General features: G+C 46.5%; 1 protein-coding gene across 1 annotated transcript in view; it reads left to right on the forward strand.

Annotated features, from left to right (window-relative positions):
• Positions 1–22,877, forward strand: part of ITGA9 (integrin subunit alpha 9) — a 284,237-nt gene that overhangs the window by 17,458 nt on the left and 243,902 nt on the right. Inside the window, 3 exon segments of the mRNA XM_037526417.2 lie at positions 1,150–1,256; positions 8,030–8,153; positions 21,307–21,374. Of these exon segments, the coding sequence (XP_037382314.1) occupies positions 1,150–1,256; positions 8,030–8,153; positions 21,307–21,374 (299 nt within the window).

Below are 22,877 nucleotides of genomic sequence, written 5' to 3' on the forward strand. Positions count from 1 at the left end.
TTTCCCTGGGCAACCTGATTGTTCACCCACTCTTCCTCCCACTCATCACCCACCCATCCGTTCATTATGTTATTGATGACCTATTACTTACTAAGTACTGGGATACACTGCCATCCTGAGCCTTACAAATGAGTGGACAACAGAGACATTAAAATAAATAATTGAGAATGAGAAGACTGGAAGATGGTGGGTATTTTGTCAGTACATGATTGGAAAGATGCACGGTAGTTGGCTGGGCAGGCCCGGGAGGCAGAAGCTCTGCTCAGAGGAGAGTGAGTAGTGTTTAAGGTGCTGAGTGAGGACAGTGTAGCTGGAGTGGTGAGCAGGAGACAGTGGAAGCAGAGGAGGTGGTGGGTGGGTTGGGGCTGGATCACACAGGGCCCTGCAGGCCAGGTAAGACATTTGGATTTTACTCTGTATAAAGGAAGAGGCCACTGGAGCCAATTTTAGAATTCAGATTTCAAGCAGGGAAAGATGATCACTTTGGAACAACTCACTTTGGTCTATTGGCAAATGTACCGCCTTTGGAATAAGATGGTTCTGCCTGGATCAGTTACCAGTTGGAACCTATAAAAAAATTCTTAAAAACTTGTTGGACTCAGTTTCCTCACCTGTGTAATCAGGACCAAGATACCTACCTCACAAGGATTACCTTGAGAGAGAATACAGGTAAATACACAGGATGGTGGCATTTGCAGGGATTCCATAACTAGGAGCTGTTTTATTTTATTCATCCCTCAAGTCTTTACTTTCTCCAAAATTCTTTCTCATTAAGATCTTCTAACTACCATTTTTTAAAATGTGGAAATAATGATTTTCTCTCGCAGGAACTGTGTCCACACTGTTCTCTCATGCTGCTCAGAATGACTGGGCTATAAACTGTTTAATGGCACATAGCAAATTAAGAATCTTGCTTCAGAATATAAATCAGTGCGTTTGCTTCCTTCATCAAGAATTAGTCCTGCTATGGAAAAAATTTTGACTAAAATAAATAATATACATAGTGACGGTGCTGATTTACATTTTGTCGCAAGTTCCTTATTTTCTGAAGGGTCTGTACACACAACGCAGGCTGTACATTTCCCACTGACAAACAGCCAGCAGAATGTCGTCCCCAACCCAAATCTGTCTTTTCTCTTTTTCCTCCAGGGAAGAATCGGGGCATGTCCTGTGGAAAGACCTGCCGGGAAGACCGGGATGATGAGTGGATGGGTGTGAGCCTGGCCCGGCAGCCCGCAGCGGATGGCCGAGTGCTGGTAAACCCTGTGGGAGTGCCACAGGGCGGGGGTGGCACTGTGACAGTGAGTGACAGTGATTCCCTTCGGAAGCTGGATGACGTGGTGACAAGGGCATGGGCTTGAAGTTGCCTTTTCTGGATGACTGCTTGGACAGATGACTCCTCTTTTTATTTTCTTCCTTAATAATATCTGTTCTAGGGGGCCTCCCCGGTGGGGCAGAGGTTGAGTGCTGGGTTGCGAAGCTGCCCGCAGCCTCTGCAGCGCCGGTTCGATCCCCGGCTGCTCCCTGGCCACCGGAGGAGGGTCCCACATGGCGTGCAGACCTCTCCTGCCGCCCACTGCTCCCCTCAGCAGTGTACTTTGGTCCTTCTGCCTGCTCTGCTCCCCGCTCTGGCTCTGGTGAATTCTCTCACCCTCCCATGCTTCTGGCTGTACCCAGTGCTTGTATAAATAAATAAATAAACAAATCTTTAAAAAAAAAAAGAATTAAAAAAAATAATAATATCTGTTCTAGGGTGCTAAGATATGATTGTTGAGAAAAGGACAAAATGCGTGTGAAAGTGATTTGTAAAATCTCACCCATTAGGATTTTTTGGTTTGTAGCTTTTTAAGTTGAGATGTAACTTACTTAAAATGCACAGATCTTCAGATTAGTGTGGGTTTTGACAATTGTACACAATTATGGAGTTCTTCTATCCTCCCCAAAAGTTCTCTTACATTGCTTTCTAGTCAACTCCTCTCTCCCCCAGGCAATCACTCTAAAAACTTGTATCACCATGGATGACATTTGCTTTTCTAGACCTTCCTATGAATGAAATCCTCAAGTGTGTGCTCTCTCATGCCAGTCTTCTTCCCCTCAAAATAATATTTTTGAGACTAATTCCTGTTGTGAGTGTCAGTAGTGCATTGCTGTTTCATCCTACGTGGTATCATAGTTGACGAAATACATGTTTTTTAGGCAGTCGTTTACTTGGCTCTGAAAGTGGCTATGGTGTATTCTGTTCCACTGGGTGGTTTGAGGGAGCTGCAAAGAAAAAGGTTTTTGCTCTGAGGTTTGGAATATCTTACATTATTGCACTATCCAGTAAGGCAGCCGCCAGCCCCGTGTAGTTATTTAAATTTGTCAACATCAAATTTAAAATTCAGTTCTTCAGTCACATTAGCCCTGTTTCAAGTGCTCAAGAGCACATGTGACTGCAGTACAGAAAAAAAGCATTACCATCATTCTAGAATGTCTTATTGGACTCAACAGTCAAGGAATGCCTAATGGCCTCAGCAGTCTTGCTTTGTTCATTTTTTTCCCCTTTTTTTAATGTCTCTGTTGAGCTATGACACTGAAGTACAACAAGTCAGTGAATGGTTGATGAATTCTTTTCATGACACACTCATGCGCCCCCATTAACACCCTAGATGTTTCCCTTGTGTTCTCCCTGCTGAGATGACCAGTATTCTGACTTCATAGGTCTTTGTTACAATTGGCTTTTCATGAATACTGTAGTAAGATCAAGAAGGGGGAAAATTACTAGCTGTTATTTATTAGAGACTTCCTTTGGCCTATATGCTATGTCCATAAGGCTTTCCTTATGGATCAATGCAAAATGTTTCTCTCCCCTCACGGAGGAGTCCACTTCTGGTTAAACTTCTTCCTAGAAGAAGCTGTTAATCTGAATCCTGCCTGCCTTCTCAGCATGAATTAAACATCTCCCCCTTGTCGGCCCCTTCAGGGGGAGAGAGAAAGCAGCTGGATGCTGTCGCCAGGATTGTGGGGCCTCTCTGCTGGAAAGCATTGTAGGTTCTCTTGAGGGACACCAACCCTGCTCTTTGCCTTGGTTTCCATTCCTTAAATCACTGTCACAGGCTACCCTGGGCCCTTTCCAAGCCTCTCCATGATCCAGATGTAGTGGCTTGACTCTGACTGGACGACTCAGTCCCAGGGGGGCCAGGATATTGTCCACCCTGCTCTGGAAGGGAGGGAAGTGGCTGACCATCTATAAATCAAGGGTGGCCTGTGGTTGAGATTCAGAACAGAAAGGGCAGCCTGGTGGCAACACTTGCAGGATGTCTCTGGCAGCATGGACCCTACAGCCAGAGGCTGCTCCTGGGGGTTTATCTCCTGTCCCCATGGAATGATCATTTCTGTGTAGCTGATAGCTGGTTTCCAGAGGGTGCTGCATTGCTGCAAATCACTATCAGAAAGGGGCCTTCTGGGGGAGCAGCAATGAGGCTCATGGGGATGGCTTCGCAGAGGGAGCCGAGAAGGCAGAGCTGGAGCATCTGGGGTGATGGTGCTGTGATCACCTCATTTGGACTCGTTGCACACACAGCTCTTTTCTCTTGTTTTACAAAATGATGGCTGTCCATTGCACCAGCCACTCTGTGGGTGCTGGAGGAAGATGGGGGCATCCAGCAACATCTGCCTTTTCTCATGACTTTTAAAAATGTTGTGATCAGAGACCCATCCCAGGAAATCCACCGTCTTCTCCATTACTTGTCCAGTACAGTAGCATCAGCTGCAGGCACAGTGTTGTTCTCAAGTGCTCGGACTTCTTCATCTTGCAAAACCAAAACTATGTCCATTGAACAATAGCCCTGCCCCCTATCCTCCAGCTCCTGGCAACTTTCTTGTTCTAACAGTTTGACTGCTTTAGAGTTCTCATATAGGAGGAATTGTCTTTTTGTGGCAGATTCATTTTATTTCACTTGGTATAATGTCCAGGCTTCACCCATGTTACAGCATATGACAGGATTTTCTTCTTTTTCAAGACTGACTTCTGTTTCATTGTGTGCATATACCATATTTTCTTTGCATGATAGACATAATCCTCAAGATCCTGTGTTCACCTCTTTTCTGTACCTATCCAGAAAGGGGTTTGCTCAATCTTATGGTAGTTATAATTTTACTTTTTCGAAACCTCCAAACTGTTTTCCACAGCAGCTGTATCATTTTACAGCCCCTCCAACAGTGTGCCAGGAACAGTTCCAACTTCTCCATATTCTCACTGCATTCATTTTCTGTCTTTTGTTTGTTTTTATAGTGACCATCCTATTGGGGGGTGAGGTGACATATTGTTAGGGTTTTGGTTTGCATTTCCCTGAGGACTGGTGATGGTGAGCATCTTTGTATGTGTCGGTTCTTCATCGGGGTATCTTCTTGCAGAAATGTCTATTCAAGTCCTTTGCCCATTTTTAAACTGGATTATTTCTTGTTGCTGAGTTATCCTCATGAGGTTTTACATGTATGCTGTCTGACTAGGCAAGGCTTGTCCTAAGTCCCCTCTGTCTTCCCTGGTTTAGACTTTGTCTCCTTCGTGAAGCCAGTCATTGGTGACAGGGGATCTGGAAGAAGCTTAGCCATGTCTTGTGTTGGTAGGACCACTGCTTTGTGCTAATACCTTATATGGATAATGCATTTGTGTCCCATTTTTATGAAAGTCACTTTGGCAGATCTTTTCCCTTTATAACTCTCGGTGCCTGAAGAAGATCTCTCTCAGAAATAGTGTCTAAAAGTGTGTTTGAATAATACAGGGGCTGAGTGTCAGTGTTAAAACAGTTAGAAAGCAACTCAGTTGTCATATCTTCTTGGTTGCTGAGTTTAAGTAGTTGATGGCAGGAAACACAAGGCAAAATGCTATGAAATTCCTCTTGGAAATGACAGGTGACAGCAAGGCATGGTGGCCTAGTTCACATTCACAATTTGGAGGCTTTGTATTCATTTGTTTTTTCTTAAATGTCTCAAATCTACCTCTCAGAGCTTTCTGGGAGACAAGTATTTGTTTTAAAATTAAAAACAGGAAGATGTATGTTTCAAACATGTATTGAGAACTTGGCAGGTGCCTGCGGTTGTGGGTGTAAGAGACCTGTGTTTCCAAGGAACATAATTGGATTCCGAGGTTGTGTTGGAAGAGGGAAAGGTTCGGTGTTTTGTTTTGTTTTTTAATGTCATCTGGTGCTGATTTCAAAGTCAGGAGCGAATGGAGGAGAATTGGGAAGTGGGACAGGGAGTTTGGTGTCTCAGTGACAAATGGCATTTTCTGAACCACAGATTCAGCAACCAGCTCTGGCTAGACCCAGGATGTGGGGCTGGGCTGGCAGGCTGACCTCGGCCTAGTCAGTCAGTCTGTTGTAGTGGCTTCTAGTTTTTCCCAGGGAAGGGATAAGGGTGTAAAGGCAGCAGGTCCCTTCCTTTCTCACACTGTCACCCTGCAGGTGACATGCCTGGTGTGCAGGCACCACACACCCGGGCACTGATTGTTCTCTTGGACCTGGGAGGGCAACTCATAATGTTCAGTTGATATTTCTGCTTTTCATCAGTGTGGCCAAGGCTCAGACAACGACGAATTGAATGTCATCTTTATTTCTAGGTGGAAGCTATATTATCCATCTTTTTTTTTTTTTTATCACTTTGCCATTTCCTTTCCCAACATCAGGACAGTCCTTATCTGTTTCCCGTTTCTCATCAGTCCCCTGTTCAAAGCCACAGAGTGCAATTTTGCATTCATTTCTCTTGCTCTGTTTCCTGATTTTTTTTTTTAGTGAACTTTTTATGGTGCTGTAACACACATGCAAGAGTGGACAGATCCTCTGTGTACATCTTCATTAGCTGAATATTCTCAGAACAACTTTCCCAGCACTGCAGAAGTTCCTACTTTCTGCCTCCCTGGCCACTCCCACCTCCCTTGGTGGGGGAACTTCTTGGGTGGGGGAGTCTGTCACATCAGTTCCCTGCCTCCGTACTGTTCTCAGTGGTGGGGGAACTTCTTGGGTAGGGGAGTCTGTCACATCAGTTCCCTGCCTCCGTACTGTTCTCAGTGGCGAGGGTTTGGTCCTAATTGTGTGGGGTGGACCTGAGGCGAGGTAAGCGCTCTGGCTTTCTCCCAGGTGCATGTGCTTATAAGAGGGTGGGGGGCAAACTTAAGCACCTGACCACCTCAGTCCCTATCCCCCCAGGAAGGATGTGCTGTTTCCATTTTTGAAATAAATTGCTTGTTTTCATCCTATTTTTATTCATTTGGGAGGAAAAACAGTCCTTGTAACTTGAAATATATGTTTCTACTCTTTGGGCTGGAGCTAGACCCTCCTTGCCTTTCTTACGGTTATTAGAATCAGAGCTTGATCAAGTCCTGCTGTTTCCAGGAAAGGCTCTGCCCCCTTCCCCAAAACTCATTTGAGACATTGATAATTAGTAAGGTTTTGGAGACAGTCCCTCAGCATTTTTTTTTTTTTTTAATGTAAGGGTCAGATTGACATGTGGGTGTATAGAATGGTAATAAGGTCTAAAATACATTGTTTTCTTTCTGTAATTTGTCTTCAGAGGCTCTTTTCCTTGTTTTTGTGCATGATTCTGCTTTTGACACTTAGATCTCTGACCTCCGAGGATGCCTTAACTTTCACTTAGTTGACTATGGAATGCAATATTGAATCTCCTAGGAATTCTTCAGAATTACTCCTTAAATAGTTTATGACACTTTAAAACAACAAGGAGACAATAAAATAGACATTAAATGTAGAAATCCCTTCCTTTATAAGAGTCAGGGTGTCCTGTGATGAACTTCCACCTCTTTTTATGGTCCCTCCAAACCAAATACAATAAAACATGAAAGTCTTAGGGGCTGAGGGCATTGCTGAATCCATAAACTAAAATGAACTATCTTGCCAGCTAACTATTTGGTAATTAGTAATAATAATTAGATGATAACAAGTGTGCAGAACTCAAATTTTCTTTAAAAAAATCAGTTATATATAGTCGTATGGAGTGATATGACTGCTCCGTAATACATTTTTCTAGCTCCATGCCCCCATCATTTCAGTCTCTTGAGAAACATGCACCAAACAGTTCACTTTTAGACAGGAAATGAAGGTGGTTTGAGGAGTACAGGCAAGCTCAGGTTCTCAGTCTTTCTGAGTATCCTCCTTTGTCTTTGCATAGAGAGTGGCTTTGCCCAGGGTCCTGTGGGTGTTTGATGGGAAGGGGCAAAGAGCTGAGGCTGGCAGGCAGTGATTTTTATCATGGAATGATAGCTACCCTGAGCCCCCCACTCAGTGACCCCTCCCTTCCTGTATCTAGTGGTTCCCTGAGGTCATCAGCTCTACCTCCAGCATGCATCCCGAAGCCACCCCCTTCTATCCTCTCCACTACCCCTGGCCTAGCCCAGGCGCCTGGATGTTCATCTTCACCCTTGCCCACCTACTGTCTCCATAGCAGCTGAATTCTCTTTCCAAATTGCAAATCAGGTCAAGCCAGTTGCCTATGTGAGACTCCCCATCAGCTTCCTGTTGTGTGTCCACTGAAATAATAGTCATCCCAAGGTCTCCCAGACCCCTGTGGCCTGTACCTTCTCCCCACCAGAATCACTCCAGACCATTCCACCAGTCTCCTTTATTCCTCTTGACTCTCCAAGCCTTTCATGTGCTTCCTTTGCAGCTGCTACTCCTTCCGGAACACTCTTCCCTGTCTCCTCAGTATGGCTGACCTCCTCACCCTTCCGGCCCTTCCACTCCCAGATTCTTTACTCCCTAACTCTGTGCTTGCTGTCTAGGTGCTCAGCACTAGCTACAGTCCTCACTTGTTTCCATGTTTGTTTATGGAGTCTTCCTAGTAGCCTCCTGGGGGCTTGTTACTACACATTTTTTTCTAATGCTCAAAAAAGGACCTAGTGAAAGATGGGGTTGCTGGAAGGGAAGTGTGTTAGGCCCCTCTGTTCCTCAATCCTGCAGAACCACCTCGTACTTTGGGGGTATGGTTGTGAGCTCTTGGGGCTGAGTTTTCTGCTCTGAACCTTTTTGTCCTGCAGGCCTGTGCCCATCGCTGGAAGAACATCTACTATGAAACTGACCACATCTTGCCCCACGGCTTCTGTTACATCATCCCGTCCAACCTCCAGGCCAAAGGCAGGACGCTGATCCCTTGCTATGAAGGTGAGTGCTATTGTTTCTCACTCGCCCCCTACCCAGATAGTGCCCTAAACACTCCCCACCCATCTCTGTTCCACCATTTCCCCCAATTTCCAAACTCTAACAGGAGGGTGGAAGAGTGTGCCCTCTTGGTTGGCCTCTTAGAATCTGCCCAATGAGAAGGGGGCAGTGGTCCCAGGCCCTGCCCAGCTGTGCTGTCTCTGCCACATAGCTCACAGTGCTTCCCAAGTTTTACAAAGTCTTGAAGGTGGAAATCCACCAAACCTCAGCTGAAAGGTCAAGCAGAACCTTTGGTTTCCTTGCATAACCAAGTGCTGTGCAGCCTTGGGAAACTTGCTTTCCCTCTCTCCACCACAGTTTCCTCACCTGAAAATGTAAGGGTTGGCTCAGGTGGTTTCCACATTCCTGTGCAGCTCCTAGATGGTCATAAGGCTCTTGTGACAGCTCCTGGTTATCATACGTGAAGACAGACATCCTGAGGCAGGAGAAAGAGAAGACCTGAGACCTAGTGGTTGCATGCATGCCAAGTCTGACCTTCCTTCTCAGCTGTGCATGCGCCCTGACAGACACCTGAGAACTGGGCATGCCCCGAGCACGGTTTTAAGAGCTCCTCACCCAGGGCAGTAAGGGTTTTTGAAGAAAAATTTATTTCCTCAGGCTCCCTGCTTAAAACCTTCCAATACTAGGGCACTGGGCATGTCTGAGCCAATCGCTCTTCAGCCTGGTCAGACTTGAGCTTTGAGCATTCAGCATCATTTTCTTCAGCTGTGTGTGTCTACACTCTGGATTCTTAGCCTGTGTCGAGTGAGCTAGAACCTGTTTACTCTCTAAGTGCTGTGCTATTTATATTTTAATCTCCCTCCCTCAGTTTGTTTGTTTAGACAGGACCTACGGGAGCCTTTGTCCACATTTCCTTTGGGCCTTCCTGGGGTTTTCTTGGGTTTCAAATTTTATGGCCACCAAGGAGAAATGCTGTCTGGACATCTGCATTTTTCTGTCTCATGGAATTGCTTCAAGGGGACTCAGAAGGCCTGGGGTGTTCTGTGAAATCGTCCCAAGGAGAACCAGCCGGGCCCACAGAAGGCATAAACCCCCCTCTCCTAAGACAGCAGGTCTCCCCACCCCAGACCCCTCTCTCTGGTCTGGTTGGGCCATGTGTGGAGGTGGAACTCTAGCCTTGTGTGTGCAGATTGCCAAAGCCAGAGGGAAAGCTGGAAAAAGGGGATAATGTAATCAGCTGGGAAGGAGGGATAGGAAATGTAAAACTCACAAATAATGGGTGAAGAATGTGTTCTGACTGCCTGCTAATTGCTCCCTTTTCCCCAGGCAGAGAAGGAAAAAGACCCTGGAGCCTGTCCTTGGGGAGCGGTCAGACTGGGGAGAAGTGAGAGGAACACTAGGGGGTGAGGCAGTGAGGGCTGAACCCAGCCCAGTGAAGCAGTGTACCACGCTTGGGTTTTCCCAGGAGACATGTTGTCAAACAGGGACATGCGACTGTCGGCATCAGAAAGCAGCAGGACAGCGCTGTGAAGGGGCGCCTGAGAGGCCGTCTGCGTGGACCTCCCACCTCCCTGGCTCACACCTTCACTCATCTGTAATTAATCCATTGCGTTGTCTGGTTTTGGTGTGAGGACCTGCATTCTCACTGAATCTTCACAAGGCCCCAGAAAAATAGGTATTTTCTTCACTTGGGTTTGAATGCAAGTAGTTGATTTTGGAACTTATTCAGGAGACACCAGCAGGGGAGTAGGAAGGCGAGGAAGGACATGGCAAGTTACCACGAGGCCATGGCGGGGTCCAATCTCAGGGGACCCCTGGGGTCAGCTGAGAACACACCCCTCAGAATTTTCTTGCCTGAGGGGTGTGAACTGGATCTTAATCCACTTGACCTTCTGTCCTGCCACATAGGTGGGCAGGGACGCTCCCAAGCAGAAAGATGTAGGTACTGGTAAGTGGCAGTGGCGCCGAGCCTCGGAAGTTCTAACAGCCGTGGAGAGAGGAATGGGCCCCCAGGGTGGCCTACTGAGCTGCTCTTCTGTGACAGCGAGCAGTTAGGGCTCAGTTTAATTGCCAAAGGTCACTCATACAGTAGATGGTAGGGCTGGGTTTTGAATTTTGTGTCTGGCTGACCTCGGCCAACCATTTTGTGCCCTTGTGGTTAGTGGTGGTTTCTGTTTAAATGAGAACTAGTCATATACAATGTTGCGAGCCAATGCAATGCATGCATGTATGTGTACACACATACATACCTAAGGATTACAAGAAAGCTAGCTGGCAACGCTCACAAGAGAGGATGACTGTTTGAATTATCCCAAAGGTTTAATCAGGAGACAGAGGGAACATGGACTTTTGGATGTCGCTGCTCTCAAAAGGAAGCCCTCCATGCCTGCCCCTGCCCCTGCCCTGCGGGCTATTCTGGCATGGTGCTTGGCAGCATGTGGACATCTGTGTATGGCAGGGAGAGCAGCAGCGGTGCCATGTGACAGGCTGGGTTCAGGTCTGCTTGGGTTCATATCCCTCACTCACAGTAGTGTGAGCTCTGGCTCAGGCTTAGGAGAGAGGGTATTTTCACTGTCCCCTCGGGATGCTTCAAACATGACCACAGAACATGTCCCTTGTGGCTTCTGGTTCCAGAAGAGATGTGTGGAACAGGCTTGAACTGAACCTGCAGCCATAGCCCAGTTAGATCAGCCAAACCCCAGCCCATCTGGGAGGTCTGAGAAATTAATGCTTGCTCTTGTTTGCCATGGAGACTTCCTGGGTGTTGTTCAGTGATAGCTGACTGATGCTGGACCCATCTCAGGAACCCAGATTCCTCACATAACACAGGCTGTGGGATGGATGCAGCCTCCAAGATTGCTCTTTTCTGTGATTATTTCTTGACTTAATGATGACCGAACGGAGTACCCAAATGGTGCCACTGCCCCAAGCTCCTTCCTCATGGGTACAAGCACTTTTATGTCCTCACTAATTCATTGGCACAGGGTGGAGTAAGGGGTGGGACATGTCAGACATAAGTGGAGCCCCTTAGAACAATGGGGACCTACACAGAAAGTTTTTGTAGTTCTTGGTCCCATAAGGGGGAAGGGACAGATGCTAAGATTTTTCTAGAAGACTGAACTGGCTGGGTGGGGGATGCTGGCCATAGTTAGAGATCCCTTGTCTGTGTTCTGTTGGCTTTGGTGAGTTCCACTTCTCTGTGTCTGGTCTGAACTAGATCTACTTTCACCTTAACAGCAATTGTTATTTTTCTTTTTCTTTCTTTTTTTGTTTTTTAAAGATTGATTGATTGATTGATTTATATAAGCACTGGGTACAGTCAGAAGTGCGGGAGGGTGAGAGAATTCAGCAGAGCCAGAGCGGAGAGCGGAACAGGTAGACTGATCAAGTACACTGCTGAGGGGAGCAGTGGGTGGCAGGAGAGGTAAGCACAACATGTGGGACCCTCACCCGGCGGCCGGGGATCAAACCGGCGCTGCAGAGGCTGCTGGCAGCTTCGTAGCCCAGGGCACAACCGCTGTGCCACTGGGGAGGCCCAACTGTTATTTTTCTTAAGTGGAAAAAAGCTCTGTTCCAGGGAGGGATCACATCATGATTTAATACAATGAAGTATTTTAGAGTTTGACAGACCTTTAAGATGTCACCTAGACTGTCCTCATGTCTTTTTTTTTTTTTTAAGATTTATTTATTTATGCATACAAGCCATAGATGCAGGGGGTGAGAGACAGAGCGCGGAACAGAACAAGTGGATCTACTGATACACACTGCTGAGGGGAGCAGCAGGCAAGACAGGAGAGGTCTGCTGTGCCATGTGGGTAGCTACCTGGCTGGCGGGAATCGAACTGGTGCTGCAGAGGCTGTGGACAGCTTCATAGTGCTGTGCCTAACCCTTTGTGCCACCAGGGAGGCCCTGTCCTCCTGTCTTTATTGAGGGTCAGAGATAAGCTGCAGCTTGCTCCCCTTTATTCCATCATTTGCATGCCATCCAGTGGAGAGGCGGAGACCGTGATGGCTAAGAACACAGACTCAACCGAGACTGCCAGGGATCAAGTTCTGGCTATGCCACTTGTTAGTGGTATGACCCAAATGAGTTATTTAACCTTTGTGTGCCTAACTTACCTTGGGGGGCTGTGAAGAGCATGAAGCACTTGATACTTGTAAGTTCTCAGGACAGTACCTTCTAATATACTGTATGATAATGCCCTCTGAGGTAAGCAAGTGACTAATTTGTCTCCAGGAATACTGTCCACTTAATCCTATTAAGTGCCTGGTAGATAAAACACAAGAGACCTAGTTTCAGCTCTTAGGAAGTTCCCCATCTACAGGGGAAAAGAAAGGGAATGTGTTGTTTTAAAAAGTGGGAGATGCCAGTGTGGACTGCTGGGCACCTCTCCTGAGGTCTCAAGCTCTGTCCACTCTCAAGGTGTGTTAAGACAGGATGATTTAATTTTACTGAGACCCACATAGACTGCAGCCTGTTGGGGCCCCAGGAAGAGAGGATGTGGAGTCCACTGTTGGGCATATGGTGGGTGCAGGGGAAGGATGGGACAGACCTGCCTCTGAGTGTGTGCTACCTGTAGACTAGCAAAAATGTGGGGGGCTCGGTTGAGGTCCACTCTTCCTCACTCCTACCCTGTGGTCTCCAGCCTGTCATTGACCCTCAGCAGGGAGGGACGCTGTGATGCTGCCGCTGAGGTTTATTGTGAGGTGTTTGCCAGAAAACCCAGGTGAAAGTGCCCAGAGAAACCACACATTGTTCTGTGATTGTGGCCTTTCCAGGGGTCTCCATTGTGGGTCAGCTCCATGTCATTACAATGTGGGAAGATTTGATTCATTGAGGACGGTCTCTAAATATAAGGACACCTGTTCAAAGTCTCAAACTTGTGAATTCTTTTTTTTTTTTAAAGATTTATTTATTTATACAGGCACTGGGTACAATCAGAAGCGTGGGAGGGTGAGAGGATTTGCCAGAGCGGGGAGCAGAACAGTCAGACTGACGAAGTACACTGCTGAGGGGAGCGGGCGTGGTAGGAGAGGTCTGTGTGCCTTGTGGGACCCTGGCTGGTGGCCAGGGATCGAACTGTCGCTGCAGAGGCTGCTGGCAGCTTCGCAGCCCAGCACTCAACTGCTGTGCCACCGGGGAGGCCCTCAAACTTGTGAATTCTTAACAAATTGGCCTTTGGTTTGGCACAAGGACATTTTCTTATGACTTTTCAGGTGCTTCCTGTTTCTGGTTGGGTGGGAAATGCTATCAGAATATCCTGTTGGGAACCAGGAAGTATAGAGGGAATGGGAAACAAAGATGAATTTAGGACACAAAGTAAAATAAACTAACAGAGAATAATACCCTGAAGTCAAACCACTTTGTTTATATTTGATAGAACAGCATCGCTACTACCATATGCTGTTTGGTTTTAGCAGAATGTGTGAGAAAATGAGAGGTTCGGTGGGGTGACATGTGGGGTAAACTATTTGTAGGTGAAAGAGCAAGCACTATAAAACCTGAATTACCATTAACCAAGCTGTGATATTTTAGGACTCCCCAAGTTTTAAGCCAGTGTCTGTGATACAATCAAGCGTTGAGCTTTCATCCTGCACCCTTGAGTCCACTCAGACAAGGAGCTGGAGCATGGCAGGAGTGAGGCTGTCAACAAGCCAGCTTTTGATCATGATGGAAAAATCTCATTAACCTGGAATAATCTGGGAGAAGCTTGGCTAAATTAACAAAATGTGTTCAAGATAAAACACTGATGAAGACTTCCAATTAGAGGCAATTAGGGTTATATTTAAGACCTAATTTCAGAATCTGGCATTATGGCTCCCTTATTTCTATGATGGGACAAATTCCTCTTTTCTGACTGACTGACTTTGTGCAAACACCCTAAGCCTCAGTGCCTTCATCTGTAAAATAGGGAGATTATTTCAGGCTTAGAGGTATTTAAGGTATAGAATGAACTGAAAAATTCCTAGGTCAGACTGAACACTTAAGAATGTGAATTTTCTGGGCCTCCCTGGTGGCGCAGCGGGTTGAGGTCGGCGCTCTGAAGCTGTCTGCAGCCTCTGCAGCACCAGTTCCATTCCCAGCTGGCCAGGGAGAATCCCACATGGCGTGGCAGACCTCTCCTGCCTCACCCGCTGCTCCCCTTGGAGTATCTTGGGTCCATCTGCCTGTTCTGCTCCCTGCTCTGTCTCTGGTGAATTCTCTCATCCTCCCGCGCCTCTGACTGTACCCCCGTTCTTGTATAAATAAATAAATCTTAAAAAAAAGTATTAATTTAAAAAATGTGAATTTTCAAACTAAGTTTTAAATACTAAAATAGTATTCTTAACTGTTCTTAGATGGTGTTTAGCAGATCCTGCTTTAGTGAGTAGATAATGAGAAAAGAAAGCCGGGTGTTACTGAAATGATTTTGAGAGCCCTTGAAAAGATGATCATTTCTTAAATACCTTTATAGAATGTATGTACAGTTTATTTGCTTGGTAATTATCCCACCTCTCTTTTTGTAGATCATCTAATGTTTAAATGTTTTTAAGCTTGGCATTGCTGGGGTTGGAATTTATGAAATTTTATTGCTCTTTAAAATTGTTCCACTGACCCTCGGCTGCCAGATGGGGAGGGTGGGGAGGTGGGAAACAGAGAGTTGAGGGGACCCAGTGGACTGTGGTGGTGGGCTACGGGGCCATTTGGTGGGAGTGCTAATATCTGAGAGGTGTGAACATAACCCCCTAATCATTTGCATTGTTGTAAACCAAGGTTACTTCAGTGAAAAAATAAAATTAAAAAATAAATTTTATTAATATAAGGAAAATAAAATTGTCCCATTGATTATAAAGATTACTGGACCACTTTCTTGATTATGGTGTGGTTGTCCTTTTATCCCTAATTGCTTTTGCATCCCTCAAGACTGATCATTTCTAGAAAAGGAAATAGATTACCCATTCAGACGTGAAGACTTTTTTTTTCCCTTTCCAATGTTGAAAGCTGGGGACCCCGCAGGGGATAAAAATCAATCAAGAACCATTTACAAATGAAAAGCAATTGAGGTTTTGTTTTGTTTTTGGTGTTTTTGTTCTGTTTTGTTTTGTAGAAAACCATAAAAGACTAAGGTGATCCATTTAGAAATTCAAGAACAAGCCCCATAAATTTTTATTAAATGAAAAATTGCCACAATTACATAGGATTTTGTTTCCAAAGAACTTTCATAAACATTATCTCATTTAAGTAAACACAGCATATCTTGCAAAAATGGATGAAGTTCTGTCTTATGGCCAGTTAAGGCAGAGAGGGACCTTGAAGGGAAGAACAGGAAGAGGGACTGGAGGGTCAGCCAGGGCCAAAGCAGCACCCCAGAGGCCTTGGTAGTTGCTCTCCAGGGCTCAGACAGACCCATCAAGCTTTCCTTTTGGTACCAAGTTTTAAAGATCACAAAATGTTGTGAAAATATCCAACATAAAATTTACCATTTTAACGATTTTGAGGTGTCATTCTGTGGTGTTACATACATTCACATTGTTGTGCAGCCACCAGCTCAAATCTCTAAACTATACCCACTAAACAATAAATCCCCATTCTTCTCCACTCTGGACCCTGGCAACCACCATACAGTTTTCTCAGTGAATTTCCCCACTTAAATCACATAAATGGAATCACATGGTATATGAAATATTCTGTATCCTTCTGCCATATTTCACTTAATGTGATATCTCAGTTTTCATCCATGTTGTAGTCTGTGTCAGACTTTTCTTCTTTTTTAAGGCTGCATAGTATTCCATTGTGTGTATGTACCACACTTGTTTATTCATCTGTCTATGGAAAGTATTTTTGTTAAAGCATAAGAATATTGTGACTGGAAATGTGCTCTTTGAGGCACTGTCCGTGGCAGATGCAGATTGGAAGTTGGGAGCTATGCTTCTTAGTATTGACTAGGGCTAATTAGCTATGTGACTTTAAATAAACCATTTGCTCCTCTGAGCAATAGTGTCTCATCTGTGAAATGAAGGAACAGGCCTGAAGTTATTAGACATTTTGAAAGACCTTTTCCTCTTTAAAGATTTTCTCTTATGTTTCTGTCTTTATACAATTTGCCTTAATATTCACCACAACTTAATATCAATTATTTTGATAAAATGTTTTCTCTTCCTCTCCAACCTAGTTTAGACCATTTATTTCCCTCCCTCATCCATCTAGACAGTGATCCTTCCTAATTGATGGTAGTTTAATCTTCTTTTCATTTTTGTATGTTTAAGTGCTTTTTCTTTCTAGAGATATGCCTGCCTGAATTCTTTGTCATCTAAATTTTTGCTTAAATATTAATTATTGGATTTCACTCAGAAATTGAGTGAAAATTCAGAAATAAGACTGGAAGGCAATATTTTCCCTCTATTTTGTTTCATGGCTAAGTTAAGGAACTATAATTTTAAACTAAGGAAAAATAATTTTAAAATTTATGTGTTAAAAAATAGCTCTGAAAGGGCCTCCCCAGTGGCGCAGCGGTTGAGCGCTGGGTTGCGAAGCTGCCCGCACCTTCTGCAGCACTGGTTCGATCCCCGGCTGTTCCCTGGCCACAAGAGGAGGGTCCCACATGGCGCGCAGACCTCTCCTGCCGCCTGCTGCTCCCCTCAGCAGTGTTGGTCCTTCTGCCTGCTCTGCTCCCTGCTCTGGTGAATTCTCTCACCCTCCCGTGCTTCTGACTGTACCCAGTGCTTGTATAAATAAATAAATAAATAAATAAATCTAAAAAATCTTTGGAATAGAGATTTTGGAGAGGAATACTTGTATGCTATAGGTAGAGCTTGATCTTTCCATGGGAGGGTTTATTCTACCAGTGTTTTGGGATGGGTACAGGAAGGGACCCCACCTAATTTAAGTCTTGAGTGAATTAAAACTCATTGGTGTAAGCTGCATGCATCGAGTCCTGGATAGTGAACGTTTGGAAGCCAATGTTTTGTCAAACCAGCAGTTAAACCAAGGCAAATACTACCATTTTGAGAATGGAGGAGCCATGTGACTTAATGAAGCAAAGTGTGTGATGCAGGCTGAGTACTGTAAATGCACCCAACTTTCCAATCTATCCCCAGCTCCTCCAAGTCATTTCCAGGGTCCCCTCATTCAACCGTATCTTTGGTTTCCCAGTTAAGTTCTCCCAAACTGAAAGTTCGGTTTGTCACAGTATCTGTGAGCCACTGGCATGCCAAACCTCACCCTACCTGTTTGCTCCAGTGGAGAGGGAGGGAGCTGGCATGTTGCAGTCCCCAGGGCATTTGGAGGCCAAGCAGATGTACCCAGGAGCTGCCCACTGTGGGGACCCATAGCCTACACGTGTGTACAGGAAGAATTCTGGGAACACAAGAGGCTCAAGGTCCCACCCGACCCCTCCATCCTGTACTTCCTGAACTTCTCTGGATGGAGGAGGTGTGTGACCTGGGGTTTCTTGGGGGTGCCAAGCACTGGGCAACCCCTGACTCCACAGCCACCTCCTTTCTCATAGCTCTGTGTAGCTTCCCTGCCTTCTAGGTCTAGGTAAGCAAAATCAAGTGTTTTAGGATGTGGGTATGTTAGACTATCCTGTGCATGCACTTCTGCTGGAAAGCAAAGCCTGTATGTGGACATTTGATTAAGTGGGTTAGGGAGAAACCCCAACTTGCCTTATATATATATATATATATAAAAATATATATATATATATATAATATATATGGAATCAACTTTAAAGTCCTTAACTCAAGGACACAGCCTTAAAAGTGTGAAAAGAGCCGAAGGATGCCGTGGCCCAGTGCTAGTGTCTGGTAAGTGTCATCTGGGAAATCCCCAATGGCCAAGGCCTGGTCACTGTAGCACCCTGAGGTGCTAGTTGTGTGGCCTTGTTCATTGCACAAAGTGCTTTTTTAAATCCTTTCTCACTTAATCAGGATCATGAAATATTCAGTAGAACAGCACAGTGCGATGTGTTTTTTTCTTCTCTTCTGAAAAGGTGCAGGTTGAGCTGGGTTTGGGCAGCCACGCACAGAGATGCTTTGCCCAGGATGTGGTTGATCAGGAATAGCTTTGAGGAGCTCTGGGAAGGCCAGTCACAGAAGAAGCAGGGTGCCATGTACAGGGAGAAGCAGATGTGGACATGCCACGTGGCTACAAGGGCCTATCTCCCAGGGTGGGGGTCTGTGACTCAGCGGGTCCTCTTGGGTCTTTGAGGACAGTCTGTAAAGGGCCAGAGGGGGCCAGTCAGGATTGAAGAACTGCATCTGCATGCTCTATCCCATTTTTTCCAAGAGGAGATGAAATTGCCAGCCTTAGGCATGGAATGTCTTGGAAAATCCATCCTGTGTGTCTTTGACCTGTCCACACCCACCACCATCTTAGGCCTCTGGGCTTGGTGGCAGGAGGTCACAGGGCCTGACAGGGTAAAGAAAGCAGGGCTGGAAAGTCGGGAGGACGAATGTGCCTCTGGGGGAGTTGAGGTACTTCGTGGAGGAGGAGTTTGCATGATCCTCTTCCATTTGCACTGGGGCTTTGGGTCTGAGCATGGAGCAGTTTGTGGCCCTCCTCAGCTCACTCTCTGTAGCACATTGGGTCCCTGGCACGGGGCTGGTGCTGGGCACCAAGATGCATGCACTCATCTGTGTGTTGAAGAGACTGAGGAGCAAACGCTTTCTGCGATGGAGTGAGGGCTTCGTTTTCCTTTCCTTGCAAGACCACACAATCAGAGAAATTTGGGGGTGAGGAGTGGGGAGGTGGCTTTCTGGAAAGTTATGGAAGGCTTGGAATGTAAGACTGTGGGTAATCGGAAAACACCAGTTGGGCCGGGCCTTCCTAGACCAGAGTTGCCACAACTGCTCCCAGGAGGTGTGTGGTGGGATGGAGGGTGGGAGTGTTTGGACTAGATCCTATTCCAAGTTGAAGGGGTTAATCACAAGTTTCTGGGAAGTCACAACACGGCCTCTCTTCTAATGGGGAGTCATGGTACCAGTCAGGAGCCCACACTCATCCCTCGCTCTTGAGCAGCCGGAGAAGGCAGTGGTAGCACTTGCAGATTTAGAACCATCGAAGCCAGTGGGATATACTGCGTCCTGCGTGTCTCTGGCCCTTGACCTCTGATAAGGCAGCTCTAGCTCCAGGAGCTGGGGCTTGGCCTCAGAATGCGGCTTCAGTACTGGCTGAGGCACAGGTGCTAGTAGAAGGGTCTCATCTGCAGGCCTGGGCCCGCCGACCAGGAACGGGGCACTCCCAGCCCCCAGCGTGGCTACGGGTTCCTCAGAAACCCTGGGTCCTGCTCCAGGCAGAGCTCACCAGCACGGTTTGGGGATGTGATAGAGAGGAACAGGTTTTCATCTACTGTTTTTTGAAGTCCCTGCCATAAAAGAGACCTTGAATTGATTTTTTTGTTTTAAGATGAAAGAGACCCACATGATTTCTATCCCTGCCACACACTGATGAACCAGAACGGGTTTGTCCTGCACTGTAGTTCAGACCGTGGGGCCTGAATGTTCCTTCCATGTTTCATTTGTTTGAGCTATTTCCTTTGGGTGTTTAAACCCCCATGTCAGTGGGCAGATATGCTTCGAGCCAGGCCTTCCAGATTTAATATAACAAGCTCCACTCCCAGCCCTGATGCAAGATTCCGCAGAGAACAAGAGTTCTGTTCGTCAGTTGGCTGCTTTCTGGCAGGCCTGTGAGTTCTCCTTGAAATAACAGGACAAGGCGGGAGGAACTGACTTAGCCTCACATGGAAGAAGAGTAACTTGGTTGACATTCCATTGTAATTTAGCAGTCGGTTAATGGGCACTTACTGGAAAATGTTACCAGGCTCTGCGGTGAGTGTTGTTAGAAACTGAGCTACTCTGCATATTTCCCCAGAGCCTTTCCCCGCTTCTCCTCTAGTAGACACTGGAGCTGCAGGAAGTGGCACTGTGTTGCAATCACAGCTTCATTGTTCCTTTGTATTATTTGTTTTGGGTTTCAAAATTAAATCTTTTGGTGCCAGAGACTTGCCAAGAGCTCGGGGGTGGCACAGGGGTCACTGGGTTATTTTGCTGGGTGCCCCACAGGTAGGAGGTGTTGAGGGCCCCCCATGACCCAGTGCCTAGCAGTGTCAGTTTCACATATAGTTAATTTGAGTCCTCTGAGCAGAATGTTGCTCCATATCTTTGTCTTTATCCATGAAATTATTTCAAATAGCTGGTCACTTCCTGGGCTTTGTGTAATCACACATTTTGTAAAACTTTGCCAGGCTGTCGAAGTGAGAAGGTGATTTGTGAGTCCCAGCTTGGGTAGAATCCTGACTTTGCCATTTACTAGCTGTGTGACCTTGGGCAACTCACTTAACCACTCTGAGCCTCAGGAGTCTTGTTAACAAATGACCACAAGCGTTCCCAGGGAATAGCAATCAGCAAAATGGTGTGAGTGGAGGCAGATAGTAAAGTCCCTGGAACATGTTAACTGCTTTTCCTTGCCACCTTAAAGCAGCAGCAACAGAATGCCCCTTTGCTGGGTCAGAGTGTTGGTGACTGAGTGGAGGGTTGGGGGACAAAGCCTGTCCACTCTTGGAGGGAGAGATCTTGCCCCTTTCCTTCCTCACAAGGAAGACAGGTGTCAGTGTGGGGTGTCACCACGTGCCTCCGCGATAGTGTATTGGAGTGCTAGGGAGGTCCAGAGGAGCCCCCTCTTCCTGCAGCTCCTGGGCTGTGCCACCCACATTTGCTTGGAGGGTAGAAAGCCTATCGCCTGCAGCTGGATAGAGTGTCTTTTGGGGAAGCTTGGTCTCGTTCCAGGGGACTCCACAGTGCGATGGCCACATCATTTCATTTCTGGGTCATATTTTCAACTCCTTCTTCCTACTAGAGCTCTCCATCCTCTCTGAAGTAAATGAAATAATTGTCACCAGCCTCCCACTTAATTACCATGGCTGCTGCGCCCTGTTCCCCGCATGCTCGCAGGAAGTCCACTGGGGCACTTGGCAGCCTCCTGACCCCATGGCACCAGAGCCTGGATTTTTGAGGTCTGGTGGATTCCTGAGACTTTCCTTCTGCGCCCACGTCTGGACGGCATCCCCAGCCCAGCCCGCAGTAGCACCCAGGGAGTGGCCGGTGCTCTGCCGGCTCCACACGACTGGCACACACTGACGAGCTTGTGGTTTGCTTCTCTTTCCTCCTTCCCCTCCAGAGTACAAGAAGAAGTATGGAGAGGAACACGGCTCCTGCCAGGCTGGGATCGCAGGCTTCTTCACTGAGGTGGGTGTCGGCTCTGAGGCAGTTCTGCTTTCTTTTTGGTGTTCATTTCTTTGCTGGTAGTGAGGCATTGAGATGGATCTTCCAGCGCCCCACTTACTTGGGTTGTGAGTCAGTAGATCCTGGGTCTCACATCCAGGGACAGTCCTTGAAAGTGAGGGGGAACCAGCTGGTCAGAGACCACTGAGAGCAATGGGCTGAGTCCTTGGGGCCTGGGAGCTCACCTATTTAGGTAATTTTTATACGGGCAACTAAGTTGAGACCATGGAAGGAATTGATGAACGGGGTGTCTGTGGGTCAGTGAGTAGTCACTGGGTCTCACCATCAAGCACCATTGCTCTCTCCTAGGAAGACCCTTGACCTCAGGCACGACTCTAATCATTCTTTCATCCCTGTCCCTGATTTCTGAAGGACCACAGACTTGACTGTTTCTTTGCCTATGCAGGACCATGAACTTTGACTGGTGCTACCTTTTTAGAGACTGTTTTTTCATGTGATTCTCACCCATGTCAATGTACCCTTCCTTTTTCAAATATTTTTATGACCTTTTTCAAATATTTTTATCTGCCAGGTGCAGATTTCTGTGCCAGGCCCTGTGAGTGCCACTGTCACCCCTGTCATTGCTCAGACTTCCACAAAGTGCTTTTTACTTCACTTCCAATTCCTCTGCTCTCCTGTTACTTTAAGCACCAAAACACATCCCAAGTAAGAAGACGGTCTTAATTGCCACCACCACCCTAAGAGAAAATCCACTGTCATTGCCTGGAGATACCCTGGCCAGGCACTGGTCTCCTTACGTCCATCATTTTACTTATTTCTTTTTTAATCACAGTAAAATGCATACAACTTTCACCATGTTAACTGTTTTAAAGCAAAGCCAATGATTCAGTGGCTATTCAAGCATTACACTGTGGGGCCACCATCACCTCTGTCTGGTTTCAGAGCATTTTCAGCACCTGACTCTGCATCCATCCTCAGCCCCACGTGCGTTTTCTGCACACCAACCTGAAGCATCTTTCTGACTCTGACCCCCCCATCCTGTGGTAGGTGAACATGTCAGCTGTGCATCTGCCCCTGGGCATCTCTCTGTGATGTCAGTTCTCCTTCACTCACCCCAGGGCAGCAGGCGGCTTCAGGGGAGGGACAAGACATTGAGGAGGGGAAAGACCAGTAGCACCCACGGGTTACCAACGCTTCTAATCAGGGACAGAAGCACCCACCTTAATTTCTCAAACCACTATTTAAATTCAAAGAGAAAATGGACCATTGGCAATATAATGTCTGATCCAGAAAGCAAAATGTGAAAGATACACAAGTCAGAAAAGTCAGAAGCTTTATCACCCTTTATGTCAAACCAATACACGCAAGATGTTTCTCTCCCAGCCTGCCCTTGCCCCAGGAAATACATTTGCTGCCATTTTCTTGACTGTCTCTGGGAATGGTATCACCAGTTCTAACTCTCCATATCTGGCCATCAGCAAGTCCCAGCCCCAGGCCCTGGAACCA

Source organism: Talpa occidentalis, unplaced genomic scaffold (assembly GCF_014898055.3).
Source record: "Talpa occidentalis isolate TD23 unplaced genomic scaffold, MPIMG_talOcc4v2.1 talOcc4.10, whole genome shotgun sequence".
NCBI lineage: Eukaryota > Metazoa > Chordata > Mammalia > Eulipotyphla > Talpidae > Talpa > Talpa occidentalis.